Source organism: Dama dama, chromosome 1 (genome assembly GCF_033118175.1).
Source record: "Dama dama isolate Ldn47 chromosome 1, ASM3311817v1, whole genome shotgun sequence".
Classification (NCBI taxonomy): Eukaryota; Metazoa; Chordata; class Mammalia; order Artiodactyla; family Cervidae; genus Dama; species Dama dama.
This window is the reverse complement of record NC_083681.1, coordinates 28,668,409-28,684,297: the sequence shown is the minus strand read 5'-3', so window position 1 is coordinate 28,684,297 and position 15,889 is coordinate 28,668,409. Positions and strand designations below refer to the sequence as shown.

At 40.9% G+C, this 15,889-nt stretch overlaps 1 protein-coding gene across 2 annotated transcripts in view; it reads right to left on the bottom strand.

Annotated features, from left to right (window-relative positions):
- Positions 1-7,087: 7,087 nt before the first annotated feature.
- The window catches only part of PAFAH1B2 (platelet activating factor acetylhydrolase 1b catalytic subunit 2), a 28,643-nt gene continuing 19,841 nt past the window's right edge, over positions 7,088-15,889 (bottom strand). For both annotated transcript variants that reach the window (XM_061145091.1, XM_061145090.1), the window contains exons 5-6: positions 14,636-14,758; positions 7,088-10,738 (exon numbers count right to left, since the gene is read on the bottom strand). In XM_061145091.1, the coding sequence (XP_061001074.1) occupies positions 10,460-10,738; positions 14,636-14,758 (402 nt within the window). In that variant the 3' untranslated portion in view covers positions 7,088-10,459. The remainder of the gene's footprint in view (positions 10,739-14,635; positions 14,759-15,889) is intronic.

Here is a 15,889-nt window from a genome sequence, read left to right as displayed (position 1 = left end):
GCACAATAAATTTTGAGAACTACTGCCCTGGGGGCCAAACAACCTTGGCCAATCAATATTCCTGTTTGTTCCCTTTCTCTTGGGAGAAATCTATTCAAATAAACCCAGAAGGGAGTCTTCTCTTTTTCAAGGTCTCCAGGGCTTGAGCGTTGAGACAGGGTTGGGGGTGGAGGCGGGGAGCAGCCCTGTATTTTCTTGCTGTTCTCAGGTCTGCAGAACTTTCCTCAGCGCCTCTGCCCCACCCACGGCTGGTAGGAGGGTTGGAGGTGGGGGTGGGGGAGAGTCAGCACAAGCTTGTTATGAATAGGTCCTTTCTGACGTCTGGCAGCCCTGAGTGGAGAGACTTTTTTTTTTGTTGGCTGCAGCAGTCAGCATAAAAGAAGGGCAGTACTGGGTCTCAAAGCCAGACTTCGAAGTGCAAAGAGACATCAAGTTCTGAGGGCAAGACCCCCTGACCTTCTGTATAGGTCCAGCCACAGCATTCTCTGCTATGTTTTATAAAAAGCCCAACCCCAGCCCTGGTGATGAAGGGAGGCAGGGTGGGGTCACAAGGCTGGAAGACTTTCATTTCCCTGTGGGCCATCCTTCTCAGCCTGAATGTAGAAAGGACCTGGGAAATGGGACCATTCACCAGGCAGCTGACCAGGTCCCCAGCTTTCCACGAGTCCAGCTCCATTGTCTGTCACAGGATTTTCAAAGTTTGGAGCAAGAGGACAGGGAGGAAACTTCGGCTGGCTCAAGGGTATTGTTAAAACGACCTTAAGATTCACCAAGAGCAGGATGCTGTAGGAAGCCCAGTAAATGGATCAGCTGAATTCTATCAAATAATTGAGGAATCTAGAGGTAGGTGGTGGCCGTCCCTGTGGGTAGGTGGCAGAATCACATCAGACTTTAGAATAAAGTAATGGTATAACTTTAACCCAGAAGAAAAAGTTGCAAAACCAACCCTCCTGAAGGAAACGAACTTCAATTTCCCTATTTCCATTGTGACTATAGAAAGGGCTCAGTTTATCTACTCAGAACTCTGATAGAATCATCCTGGATACAGGCAGTCCTAGAAACAAGAGTATATGGCTCTTCTTTCTATCAGGTTTCCCTGGTGGCTCAGACAGTAAAGAATCTGCCTGCAATGCAGGAGACCTGGGTTTGATCCCTGGATTGGGAAGATCCCCCAGAGAAGGGAAAGGCTACCCACTCCAGTATCCTTGCCTGGAGAATCCCATGGACAAAGGAGCCTGGCGGGCTACAGTCCATGGGGTCACAAAGAGTCAGACACAACTGAACAACTTTCACTATCATGCAATTTCTGTTCTTTCCCAGGGCTTCCTTCCTGTCTGTTTCTCTCTCCTTCAAGGACTATAAAAAGACGGTGCACATCAGATTAGGAATCAGGTAAAAATACAGTATTAACTCTGTCCTGGGGATAAGGTCTCAGACCTGTCCCACGGCTTCATGGTGTTGTGGGAAAAGCAAGGACTTTGATGATATAAAGTTCTATGTTTAATTCCCCGCATTGTCCATCTTAGACAAATTACACTCTCTGAGCCTTCAGTATCTCCCTCTCATCTCTATCATGCACAAACGCCACACAGTGGAGCTGGGCTTGACTGCATTCATCATCCTAAACTATTGTCTAAAGAGTAGGAGGAGAGTCAAGGGAAAGCAGCTTTGATTGTGTGAGCAGGGCTTTCTGCCAGAGACACATCAGCCTCTTTGCATTTCCTAAACCTGGGCTTTCACCATTCTGATGGGGAAATGTGCACAATGAGTTCAGGCCCTGCATCAGGTTCCCTGTGACCATGTGATGGAATGAAACCTCAGAGCTTTCCTTCCAGGAAATGAGTCTGGTCATCAGGTTGCTGAAAACAAGCAGATGAATAATTGACCAACTCAAATCCGTGTCTCCAAAGATCACCGATAAAATTGAGCCAGCCGTCATGCTATTTCAAGAAAGCTTGGGTCTCTGGCTAAGAAATCAGAAAATGCAACTAAACAACATTTCACTTCTGTCTGTATCTAAAGATTGCATGCAGCTCCCAAATTGTTCTTCATAGGAAGGATTCCCTCTCTTTACATTCTGGCTGGGACGCCATAGCTGCTTCTATTATTTCATTGGTCCCTGGAGCCTTCACAAAAGTGATTTTCTTATTCATGATACCTTTGTTCCTCTGAACCAATCTACCGTTTTCTTCTAGTTTCATTTTTCCTATAAAAACAATCTTTATTGAGACATCCCTGGTGGTCCAGTGGCTAAGACTCCGTACTTCTGCTGCAGGGAGCACAAGTTCAATCCCTGGTAGGGGAACTAAGATCCCACATGTTGTGTGGCATAGTCAGAAGAAGAAAAAATGTATTAATTCCATTTAGTTTTTTTTTTTTTAATTTTTCATTGAAGTGTGCTTGTATTATACTGATATACAATATTATATGATACTGAAGCTGAAGCTCCAATACTTTGGCAAGCTGATACAAAGAGGTCGTGACTCATTGGAAAAGACCTTGATGCTGGGAAAGATTGAAGGCAAAAGGAAAAGGGGGTGGAAGAGGATGAGATGGTTAGATAGCATCATGACAAAGGACATGAATTTGACCAAACTCCAGGAGACAGTGGAGGACAGAGGCGCCTGGCATGCTGCAGTCCATGAGTTCGCAGAGTCAGACACGACTTAGAGACTGAACAATGAAAATATGATGTGTTACAGGTGTCCAATACAGTGATTCACAATTTTTAACGGTTATACTCCATTTATAGTTATTATAAAATATTAGCTATATTTCCCATGTTGTACAATATATCCTTGTAGCTTATTTTACACATAATAGTTTGTACCTCCAAATTCCATAGCCCTGCATTGCCCCCCTTCCTTCTCCCCACTAATAACCGTTAATTTGTTCTCTATATCTGTGAATCTGATTTTACTTTTTGTTATATTCACCAGTTGTATTTTTTAGATTTCACATATAAGTGAGATACAATATTTGTCTTTCTCTGACTTAATTCACTTAGCATGATACTCTCCAAGTCCATCCATATTGCTGCAAATGGCAAAATTTCATTCCTTTTTTAGGACTGAGTGGTATTTCATTGTATATATAATACCACATCTTTTTTATCTATTCATTTGTTGCTTCCACATCTTGGCAACTGTAAATGATGCTGCTATGAATACTGGAGTCCATATATCTTTTCACAATTCCATCTAGCTATAATCAAACAACTCCAGAAAATGTCTCAAGATTTATTGTAATAGGTAGTATATACCTCTTCCTGTTTTTATTGTTCTTTTTTGTTTGTTTTTGTTGTTCTTAAGTGAATTTATCACTAGCTGGAATAATGTCTATTGTTTCTTTTTTTTCTATTGTTTCTTAAAGGCAGCAGCAAGATACTATTGAAAGAACACGAAATGAAGTCAAAAGATTTGTATTCCAGTTTTAATTCTGGTTGTTACTGGTTTGATGATCATGAAGAAATCATTCAATCTCCTATTCATTCATTCAGTGCCTGATTTGTACTAGTCACTAAACTAGGTGCTGTGAACACAAAGATACTTAAAACACATTTTCTGTTCATAAGGAATTCATATCTAGCAGTGCAGAAAAGTGGTAAATGCAATGATAAAAGATTTATAAAACATATTATGAGAATTCAGAGATGAGACACGTAATACAGATGGGAGCTGGAAATAGAAGAAATCAGATACATTACAGGAATCTCAGGGATTTTTAAAAGATGAGTAGGAACTAGCCGGGAGCTTTCCTAGTGGCTCAGCAGTAAAGAATCTGCCTGCCAATGCAGGAGATGCGGGTTTGATTCCTGGGTCAGGAAGATCCCCTGGAGGGGGAATGGCAACCCCCTCTAGTATGCTTGACTGAAAAATCCCATGGGCAAAGGAGCCTGCCTGGTGGGCTACAGTTCAAGGGGTTGTAAAGAGCCAGACATGATTTAGCAACTAAACCACAAGGAGCTAGCTTAGCAAAAGTGGCAGGAGCATATTCCAGACAGAGTCTCAACTTTGGGCAAAGGCATAGACTCAAAAGTTCAAAGCTATTGACTTAAAAGTTCAAAGTGGTGGGAGGACATGTACTGAAGAGGACCAGGTCATGAAGCACATTGGATGTTACATTTAATAACTGGGACTATCAGTGCTTATCAAAGAATATGCTGCAGTACACTGATGTGTCATTTACTTTTGACAGGGGTGCTATCAAAGCTTTATCAGTGTATAAAATGTTTTTTTGATACATACATATTTTTGATGTCATTAGTTAAGCTAAAATAAGTCAGCAAATAAGCAAGAGGCAAAGCATAAAATGAGGTCAAAGACAGACTATGCAAACATTTAAGGTCTTTGTGGATATGTAGCTGGACTTCCCTGGTGGCACAGGGGGTAAGAATCCACCGGTCAATGCACGGAATGCAGATTCAATCCCTGTTCTGGGAAGATCCCACATGCTGTGGAGCAACTAACCCCACGTACCGCAATTGAGCCTGTGCTCTAGTGCCCAAGAGCCTGCGAGCGGCAACTGTGGAAGCCCCCGCGCCTAGAGCCTGTGCTCTGCAACAACAGACACCATCGCAATGAGAAGACCGTGCACCACAACAAACAAACCACAACTACAGAAAGCAATGAGGACCCAGCACAGCCAAAAATAAACAAACAAATGGTTCAGTGGTTAGGAAATCTGCCTGCCAATTCGGGGACACAGATTCCCAGGGTCGGAAAGATTCCACAAGATTCCACATGCCTTGAGGCAGCTATGCCGTGGCTGGAGGAAAACAAGGATGGATTCCCTTGCTGGCTCCTTTCCGAAGTGTATGCTGGTGAGGGAGCTTCCCCTTCCCCCACACTACCCTCTCTCCCACTTCTGGGCCACTGAAGAGGTTCACTGGGGTCGTTATGACACCATCAACAAAGCCTCAGGCCTCCACGGCTTGCACTGCTGTGATTTAAGAGGAAACTGTAAGCAACTCAAAAGGTAGTGCCTCTAGCGGGTGGGTGGAGAGGAAGGTGGTTTGATTAGATGGTGATGGGGGAGACAAAGGAGAGAAAAACACCTCAGCTTAGGATCTCCATATTTATCCCTTTATAGGAGTAAATCATTTCAATATTGTAGCCTCACAATATTGGTTAGAAGTAACAAAGTGAATGTTACAAAAAACATAGAAACTTTCAGTTGCTAAGAAACACCATATTGGCTTATCAGTTTGCTGTAATCATCGCTGGCATGGCTGGTGGTGTTAGTCATTGGATAGGCCCCAAAGGGCCAGCTGAGTGACCCCTGTTCTGGTCACACAGCTCTTAAGCGGTAGTGCCTGGGGCAGACGTGTTAGCAGGTAGTACCTGGGGAGGCGAGGGTGATGAAGAACTGTGTCCACGCTGTCACTCAGCAGCCACCCTGTTAGACAGGCCATTCACCCAGTCAGGAGAGGTGGTCCACAGCATACACCCGCACTATACCAGCTCAACAGTGGACTTCAAGGGAGGCAGCTGCGCTTTCTGGTCTCATATGAACTCTTATTCTGTATCTTCACCTGTAATTGTGGTCACCACCCCATCCCTCAGCATGTGGAAGCTGGCAACTCCTATTGTATTACTTATTAAAAAAATTTGTGTGGGGGGCCATGCCGGGCAGCATGAGATCTTACTTCCCCAAACAGGGATGAACCTGTGCCCTCTCCAATGGAAGCACGATGTCTTAACCACTGGACCACCAGGGAACTCCTAATCATTCTGCCATTTATCACTGGCTGTACTTCACTTTTGTATCCTGTAGAATTTTTAATGAACTTGTTCATTGACTGTGCTGGGCCTAAGTTGCAGCGAGAGGGCTTTCTCTAGTTGAGGAGAGTGGAGGGCCACTCTCCAGTCGCGCTTCTCATTGTGGTGGCTCCTCTTGTGGAACATGGGCCCCAGGGCACCTGAGCTTCTGTAGCTGCGGCCCCCAGGTACTAGAACACGGATTCAGTAGTCGTGGCGCACGGGCATAGCTGCCTCAAGGCATGGGAGATCTTCCCGACCCTGGGAATCTGTGTCCCCTGCATTGGCAGGCAGATTCTTAACCACTGGACCACAAGGGAAGGCCTCCTTTAGATTTTCCCAAAAATATTTATTTATTGGCTGTGCTGGGTCTTCGTTGCCGCACCCGAGTTTTCTCTAGTTTTGGCAAGTGCAGTGGGAGGGCTTCACATGGTGGTGGTTTCTCCTGTTGCGGAGCACAGGCTCTAAGGCTAGTGGGCTTCGGCAGGCACAGGGGCTCAGCTGGCTCCCGTGCTCTAGAACGTGGGCTCGGTAGTTGAGGGGCACAGGTTTAGTAGCTTTGAGGCATGTGGGATCTTCCTGGACCAGGGATCGAGCCAGTGTCTTGTGCATTACAAGACAGATTCTTAACCCACTGGACTACCAGGGACACCTTTCTTTAGATTTTAAATCTTATTTCACTTAACTCCTCCAAGTAATGTCCTCCTGCCAGTCTGAACTTACTGACATGTTCATAGAGTAGCCAGGTAGTCTTTGAACCCCTTCATGTGGACCACTAGAAATGCTTAGCTCCATAAACACAATTTAAATCTACTGTTGGTTTTTAAGGTGGGAAACAAGATAGCCTAGTTAATGCACTTAACAAGTGCATTAAGGGAATGCACTTAAACTAGGAATTCGTCTGTCATGAACTGTGAATCAGACTCTAGAGCTAAAAAGATACCCCAGGTTGAATGAGTAATCCAAGGGCAAGGACTCTGAAGTCAGGCAAAGTGGGGTTCAAAGCCCAGCTCAAGCACTTAGATGACTCATCTCTGACAGGACAGAAAACTCTCCCAGGCCAAACAGTAAAGTGGGAATGCACCCACCTAAAGTGCTTAGGTGGTTAATATATGGGAAATATTACCTTGAAGCTTGTCTCCCTAGATGACACAGAAACTCGGAATAGTTCAATTAATCTGAAACACTTAAGTTCAAGCTGGGGGCAACAATAAAGAAATATGCCAAAGTGTAAAAAAGAAAAACTGGTGATTATTAGCGGGAGGAAAGGAGAAACCATGGAAGCTGGGGCAGTTAATGTGAATAAAATTCTAAAGAATGAAATCAGAAAAAGCATCAAGAGGTCAATTTAATAATTTTTAGAGTTAATTGTTTTTAACTACCAGATAGTACTAACAAATCTGAAACATTTTATTTGACAGTTATTTCCATTTATCTACTTAAGATTCCTTCTATCTGCTCATCCCACTCCGCTGACCATTCTACACCCCCGAGGAGATACGTAATGAGGGTCAGCTTGGTACATTCAGTTCCACAGAAAAGAAACAAGATGACCGAAGTATCTAATTGCTTGTGATTAGGAAAAAAACCATCCCTTCTTCTTGACACTGGAATTCAAGCTATGATAAAGGAGACCGAAAGACAGTGAGTTCGAGTGAAATGTTTACATTTATATTGAAATATGCACTAAAACAGAATGAGCTCTACTAGTTAATGAAACTTTGCCAAAGCGGAATCACAAAACTTCCATTGGGGAGGTCCAGTCAGCTAGCAGCAGTGATCCCCAAGCAGGAACACCAAGGAGAAGCCTGGGTGACCCCACCCCCAAAAGCCTCCTTTGAAGAGACCCCAATTCACTTCTCCCACATGCACCCACACAGATTTAGGAGCATAGCCATGCTCCTCATTTTCATAAATCTTTAGTTTCTTTTTTGCTGCAATAAATATAAAATTGGCAATGCTCATACACCACAGCACAGACAATATCTCAGGCTTTAGCATACAACTGTAAACAGTGACTAGGTTAAACAAATAAAAAAGGAAAAGAAAGTTGAACATTACTTTTAAATGACGACAGAATTCCTAACAGCAAGATATGAGCTACTCAAGATTTGTTTCGGTGGGTTAAGGTTACTGACACAAAATTCAGCTTTAGACATATGTCTGGACTTGAGGTGGTAGCCAGTATACTGCCTGTAGGTAGCAGTCTAGAAATGTGTGGGGAGCAAAACACGCCCCAGCTCACCTCTGGCAGTACACTTCCAGCCTGCCACACTCAAGACAGGACTGCAGAAACCTTCACGGTGGCATCACCAGCTGCCATCTAGTATAGTAGGAATGGGTGAACAAAGGAATGGGAATGTGCTGGGAGACCAACAGAAAAACACCTCGCTGGTTGCCTGCAAAACCGGCTCCTTAATTACGAGGACAATTAGGACATTTCACTTGGACAGTTCGTTAAACTTCATATATATATATGTGTGTGTGTGTATATATATTTTATATATATATATATATATATGAAATCTAAAGATTAGGCATCAAGTTCTGTCACTGTAGCAAAGTGAGGTGTCAAATGAAGAAAAACAGATGAACACTTTTTGCCTAAAGCAGCGCAAAGAAAGCTGCAAGAAATGACAGTGGACTCAGTATCTGCACTGTTAGCGATGGGGCTGACTTTTATTTCAAAGAATAGTGGTTCAAATACTATTGCTCGAATAGCTCTGGTAAATATAAAATGTAGTAACATCCGAGGTTTATACACAGAAGCAAAGCGCTGAAGGTCAGCTGACAAAGGGATATGTGACTCTTAGTCAAGAGAGAAGCTAAAACTACATGCTGCAGGAGTGACCTGATGGGTTTGGACTGTACTCCCATCTCTGACAACAGAAAAAGACCAGGAGAGGAAACAGTCTTTCACACATAAAACTGTGGCTTAATTAATCCTCCTCCCTAGAATTATACCTCAGCTAAGACAAAAAATCTGTCCTGAAAAACTCAAGAGCCTGGGCTACTAAAAATAAAAAGGAAAATTTAATATACTAAACAAGTTTAGTAAACATCACATATATTTTCAGTTGTTAATGAAGACATGATACATTCAAAAGTTGTTTTTAAAAGACCAAAAAAAAAAAAAAAAAAGACCCCACAAAATATCTAGAAAAAGCCTTGACAAGAAAAAAAATCAGCCCAAGTTCTATCTCTTTCAATCAGATGTGGCTCTTAGCACAAACCACAAATCCCCCTCCAACACACAACAGCAATGCCATGTACCTTGCAAGCTGAATATGAAATGTATGCCTTAGTTACTGAACTTGAATGTTAAGCTGAATCTCTGCAGAGCCCATCTGGATGGGTTACTTCAATATCCACCTGGTCCAGTTTAAAGTATTCATTTTTAGATCCAGTTTGTATATATTCCATGGGTATATTAAATAATAAACCACCTGCTTCTATTATTTTTTAAATGGCAGTTCTCGTAGCTCATCAAACCATTAAGATTACAAAGAGCTCTCCTGAAAGAAATTCACAGGTGAAGACATATTAAGGAGAAATCCTGAAGGTTACACAAACCTAGTTCTTTTTTTTTTTTTTTTACTAAAACAGGGGTGATCAAGTAGAATGTTTATTCTGAAGAGCAGTTTCACTGTTTCTCCATGAGAAGAGGCCAGTTTTTCTGGACTGATAATTTAAAAACTAAGCCAAGAAAAAAAGTCAGGTCTTATGGAGTTGGAAACAGAGTTCCAATTTTTTCCCCCTAAAAGAAGGAAAACTGTTAACAGGTTTTAAGGGAGAAACAAACCAACCAATCAGAACTCTGAACATGGACAGCACTACACAGACTCTATAGCACAGAACACCGCACAAGAATGAGTTACACGTCAGTAATACCATCATGAGAGTGACTGGCTGGGGGCTTCTACTTCCAGCAACAGAGCTCCTAGGTTAAAAATGTGTTAAAAGCTTGTAATGTCAACAAGGACCCCCCAAAAAAGAGAGGAGATGAGGGGGAATAGAGGAAAGGCTGCATGCATGGGTCTATTCCAGACATGATATTCAGCAGCATAAAAATAATACCCTCAACAGAGTCCCCCAGATGGGGCCAAACCTATTTTTCACTGCTGAGCATGGGAAGGATTAAGAGTGGAACAAATTCACTACTGACTATAGCATCTCCCATATCTGAATGACAAGCACGTTCAATCTGATGCTATATGTTGCTACAACATTGAGAATATGTATGAGTAAAGCAAAATAAAAAAGACTAAATAATGAACTTTAACAACTGGAAAAACATCTGTTTTAAAGCCAAGTAGGTGTGATTCTAATCTTATTATATATGACATAATCCACACAAAGAAAGGCCAAGCATCTTCATTTTGTTCAGTACTTAGGCTTGATGTTGTCCTAGGAAAAACAGTGATAATTCAATGACTGTGTCACACATATAACTAAAAAGTCCCCTTCTGGTTTCAAATGAATTTAAACAACCATCTTCCTTGGCTAATTTTTCTCCTGTGTAAAACAAACCTTCTATGTACAGGACCAGTTTAAATCCCTCCTCCCCTTCAAACACTAAATAGGAACATTCAGGAACATTCGACAATGCAAAGTGCCTTAAGAAAGAGAAGGATTCTGTAGTGCCAGTGATAGAACTGATCTGAGGAGGCTGGGATGCTAGTAACACTGATGGGAGCCAGTCAGGCAATGGTGGTTTGTTTTTCCTCAGGTGTTTCCTCCAACAACTGCATGATCAGTTCATGGAGGGGTTTGCAGATCTTTGCATAGCCACCTCCTGTGAGATGCAGAAAATCAAACATGTCGTGGCAGGAGATGGCACCGTCCGAGTGCACGAAGCCCCCATCTGTATCCAGGAGCTGAACATTGGCAAGCTTCGGCAGGGAAACCTTGAGGAGCTGGTTCACCTTGGCATTCTTTTGCCTCAAAGGGTTGGGCTTCTCACCTCGAGGTAACAAACCCTGGGGAAGAGCAGAGAAGAATATGAGAAGACTCACTGTTTTTCTCTCCTTACTTGTGATTTCAAATATCCCTGGAACTCTCCATTTAGCATTTTTTATACCTTTGATTTCTGAAACACTGGACTAGGCCCATCTTAATAAAAAGTTCTCTGACTATGCCTCCTTGGTTTCTTCCCAGCTTCCTTTTCCTCCTCCTGTTTCTTAATTGCTGGTATTGCTCAAGGTCTTTTCCTTGGGCCAGTACTCTTCCCATTCTACATACTTTAGCCCAGATCACTTCCACAGCTTCAGAACTCCTACTGAATGTCCAGGTACAGAACCAAACTTGAATGTCTCTCAGGCACTCCCAACTCAACATGTCCAAAAACCATTTATCATCTCCCCTAGACTAAGTTCCTTCCACATTCTCCATGGCAACTGTCCTTTCAACATCCCTGAGTCTCTCATCCCATAACTCGTCTATTTATTGTTAAATCACTCAACTTTTACGTCCTAAATATTTTTCCAATCCATTCTCTCTTTCTGATTATAAACAACATTGTTATTTATCACTACTCATCTCAATTAATGTAAAAATCTCCTGACTGACCCTCCTCCCTTCAGTAGTATCTTCCCTTCAATTCACTCTCCAAACAGTCCACCATACAGCTAGAATATCTGGCTCAAACACACATCTATTCATCAATGTCACCTGAAACCTCACTAGCACACATGAGAAATGGAGCTGGAACAAGTGCTGTCTTGATGAATCAGAGCCATGTACTATCTGGTAGTACGAAAAGAGATGCGGCAGGTACAATATGAGTTTGGAATATCCTGAATGACAGAAAGTAAAGAAGTATCCCCCCCAAAATGATGGGGCATGGTCACAAGCATACACCAGCCAGGTAAAAGGGACTTTCAAATGGCCAAATCCAAGATAATTTGAAGTGTGCTGTAAGTATAAAACACATACAAGATTTCAAATGTTCAGTACTCTCCCACCAAAATATATATATTAGGGAACTCTGCTCAATGATATGTGGCAGCCTGGACGGAAGGAGAGTTTGGGGGAGAATGGATACAAGTATATGTGTGGCTGAGTTTCTTCGGCATTCACCTGAAACTATCGTTAACACTGTTAATCGGCTATATTCCAATACAAAACAAAAAGTTCAAAACAATAAACAAAAGAGAGATGTGTCCTCAATACGTTTTTAACTTACTTGTTAATGATCTAATATATTTTACAGCTAAATCAGGTGTCTGCCCTTCTCCTACAGTAAATAAAAGCTGGCTCTTATACGGCAAGAGAAGGTTTTGTCATCTGAAACTAGAAATGGCCTTTATAGATAACTGACTGATTCTACTATAAAACTGTCAGAAATCCCCCAACCAACCTTTAAGCTGGTTCACAGCTCATGATGCCACAACAGCAAGTTGCCATTTAGGCAAAAATGTTGCCACTTATTTCTCCTACTTGATAAGAGGTCTTATTTCATAAAAATGGATTTTCTGTAGGCATTCTACTAAAAGAACAAAAAAAGTTTTATGCCCAGAGGAAGTACTTATTCATGCCTACTTTAAAATTTTTCAGCAAAATGTTGGGCTTTGATTTTCAATTTGCTGTGTGACTGTACAGTTCCAAAGAGAGCGAAAGAACTACGAATATGATACGCCAATCCATCTCCTTCTATCCCTGTTAAGTGCAAATAAGGTCAATCCTAAACCCTAGTTTATATGACTGTTGAAAGTGTAAGGTTCTGCATCTAACAGTTAATAAAGAAAAGCAGCCCTCACTGCTGGCACATCAAAGCTTGGCTGAGATATAATGAGCAACTAGGAAGGATGGTCAGCGACCAACAAACACATACGCTGTTCTGACTTTCAGAGAATGTCACAGCAGTTGAAGCCATAAAAACGTTAAGCCGCAAAAGCAGAGCGCCATCCCTACTGGGACTGTCAAGCAAGGATGAGAAAAGTCATTTATGTTTTGTGGAACATTTCCCTTAATGTATCAAGGGTGCGCCATGTGATCTGTGATTTTTCTCTGTAGTAAGTGGTAATTGCTAATGTTAAAGGAGACAAAAAATTAGAATCCTAATTCCTTAACCATGTAACAACGATTTTAAATTCACTTTCTTTTCTAACTTGCATATTCACTTTCAAGCAATTCCAAATATAATATACATTCTGTTTAGTATTCAGACTTTTCGCTTAAATAATACTGTAAATTTTGTTTGCACACAGACCTTGTAATTGTCACATGATTAGTGCTATTATATTCAATGACTTGTATAATCATTCTCCCATGGAGTTAATTATTTAGGTTATTTCCAATGTTTTAGTATTGCAGATAACACCACTGTGTATCAAACTCAAAAGCCTGGCTGAAACAAAGAATATTTACGGAGGATTTATTCAGCAACATTCAGGCAACAAGTATGTCCTAAGCAACTACAATGTACCAGCCACTGTACTTCAGAGATGGGACTCTTAACCACAATGTAATCCTTTCTTGAATAAGGCAAGATCTAAACAAGTAAGTTTAAATACCATGTAATAAAAAAACAAGACCTGGCTCCCTAGAACTCTAATATCCAAACTCCTAACATGGGAACTGTGGCCTCTTTCTCCTAACTATCCAAGTATCCAACTATCCTAACTATCACCAAGACCTGAACTTTATTCCATGATAACCTTCAATTCTTCCAGTACCCTCCTCCTTCACTCACCCAACAAACACATACATGAAGAAGTCTTTGATCATTTCCTTACTTTCTTCCTTCCTCTTCCTCCTCTCTTTCTTCTCTGTAATACTTTCTCTTTCATTTCTCCATTTGTCTGGAGACCAATGAATTTTTTAAAACTAAACTCAGATGTCAACTTTTACGTATTTATCCTGCTATGTCCATCCACCAGCTCCTTGAGAGGGACTATGTCTAACTCACCTCTACACACTCAGGACCTAGGAGAGTGCCTCGTACATAGTGATTCTTACACTTTTTTTGAACAAATGACTACCTTAATAACACTTACCTCTTTTAAAAACTGAATATATACCAGGTGTCTCAAAAACATCTTTTTAGCTGGCTAACAATGTCTACAGGTAAACTTTAACACTGAAATAGACATTTGTTTACCCCTGAGATCATAAACACAATGCTTTTAATTCTATGAAGGGTAGCATTTCCTGAAGGGGTAAGGTTATGATGTACCTGTTTTCTTCCTGATGGAATCTCTGACATATTTTAAAGAACTCAGAGATCCTGATAAATACACCATCTTTACTATATTTAACAATGGAATAAAACAACAGATCTAGGCTAATCTAAACTCAGGTCTAATGAAAAGAGAACTCAGGGGACTTCCCTGGTGGTCCAGTGGCTAAGACTCCATGCTCCTGATGCAGGGGACCTGGGTTTGATCCCTGGTGAGGAAATTAGATCCCACATGCTTGCAACTTACAAAAAAAAAAAAAAAAAAAAGATCCCTCATGCTGCAACGAAGATTGAAGATCCTGAATGCTGTAACTAAGACTCCGTGCAATCAAATAAAGAAATAGTAATAAAAAAAGAGAACTCAGGACTAAAGAAATGTCATATGCATTTAAAAAATTATCAGAGGATCAGAAGACTTAAAGTTAAGGGAAGAAGAAAACTAAGACTACCTTAGGCAACAAAGAGGACTTACAATTCTAAATAAGGATGAGCAGAAAAAAGATAATCCCCACAGCTGTTCTAGGAAATAATGAGACCCATAAGACAAAGGCACATATCAGGTAAGAGCTTCTCAGGAGCATCATAAGCTGCTTCCAACCTAAAGATTCTCTATATTCATGACTGATCCCATTTCTAATAAGACACCTCACCTTTACTTTAAGATACCGAGGTCTCCACCCACCCAAAGACCACATACCAATACAATGATTTTGGCCTGTGGCTGCCTTGTGTTGATAAGCTGTACGATGGCCTCGATTCCACCTGCTACTTCCTCGGCTGTATTTTCATGGTTGTTTGTTCCTACCCAGACAACGATGACCTGTAATTGAGGGAAGGAAGAAAAGATACTCAGGAATAAAGGAATGTCCACCAGTTAGTTGAAAATCTTATTTCAAAAATCAAAGAAGGAAAGATGAACTTCTCAAGTGGTTAACTTCAACAGGGCAGGCATCTTAAAACAGCAATGTAGGCCTCGTATATATTAATATCAGGATAAATTCCAAACAGAGCAATACTTAAGGAAGAGACAGGAAAATTTCTTTATCATTGTGAAGTTGGTAGTTAATCTCCTAAACTCCAGAAACTATACAAAAAAAATAAATAAATAAATTTAACTGTATAAAAATAAAACCACTGCATGTCAAAAAACAAAGTGGAATAAGAAACATGGGAAAAAATATAAGTAACATTAAAAGACTCTAGATGTAACCTTCTAGAAAAACAAAAATAAAAGTACCCAAGGAAGGGTATTAGGTACAAATACACAGTTCTACTTAAGGTAAAGTCAGTGGCATGGAGGCTGGATATAGTTTTCTGAAGTTTTTCTGCTTTAACAAAAAATTTTTTACATGGTGACTATCATCTATAGACACACATCATACTATGTAACCTAACAAAGTAATTTCCACCTAGCACAAAAAGAATATGCATGAGTTTTTCTATTAGAAACGCAAAAATAAAATGCTTTCTACTACAGCAACTGTTATCAGTGCCTCAGCTTTTTTCTCCGTTGTTTGGGGTTGGAAAAACTTATATGCAGCATGCCAACTCAGGACACTGATAATTTGATAAAGCACGGGGTACATGTTTGTGCTGAACATTTGTTCACATCTGCTTCAAATTTCCTTTAGAAGAACTTGGAGGCCGTGATTACCAATCTGTTTGTGTGTTAAATGAATCCAAAATTACTTCAAGCGAATCATAGCCCTGCTCCAATGGCCCACCTCTGAGCACTTTCCTCCCCTTACTGCCTCAGGTCCACAGAATAGCAAACCTCATTAGCATCAAATCTCTTCCAACACCAGACCAAGATAATTATAACAATAACAACTTCAAGTATGAACCAAACAAGCAATACACTGATTCGTAGTTAATCATGTATTTGGAATGTTCTTAAACAATGATAAAACCATCTATCTTAAAGAGGCACAAAGCCAAGAATAATGAAATA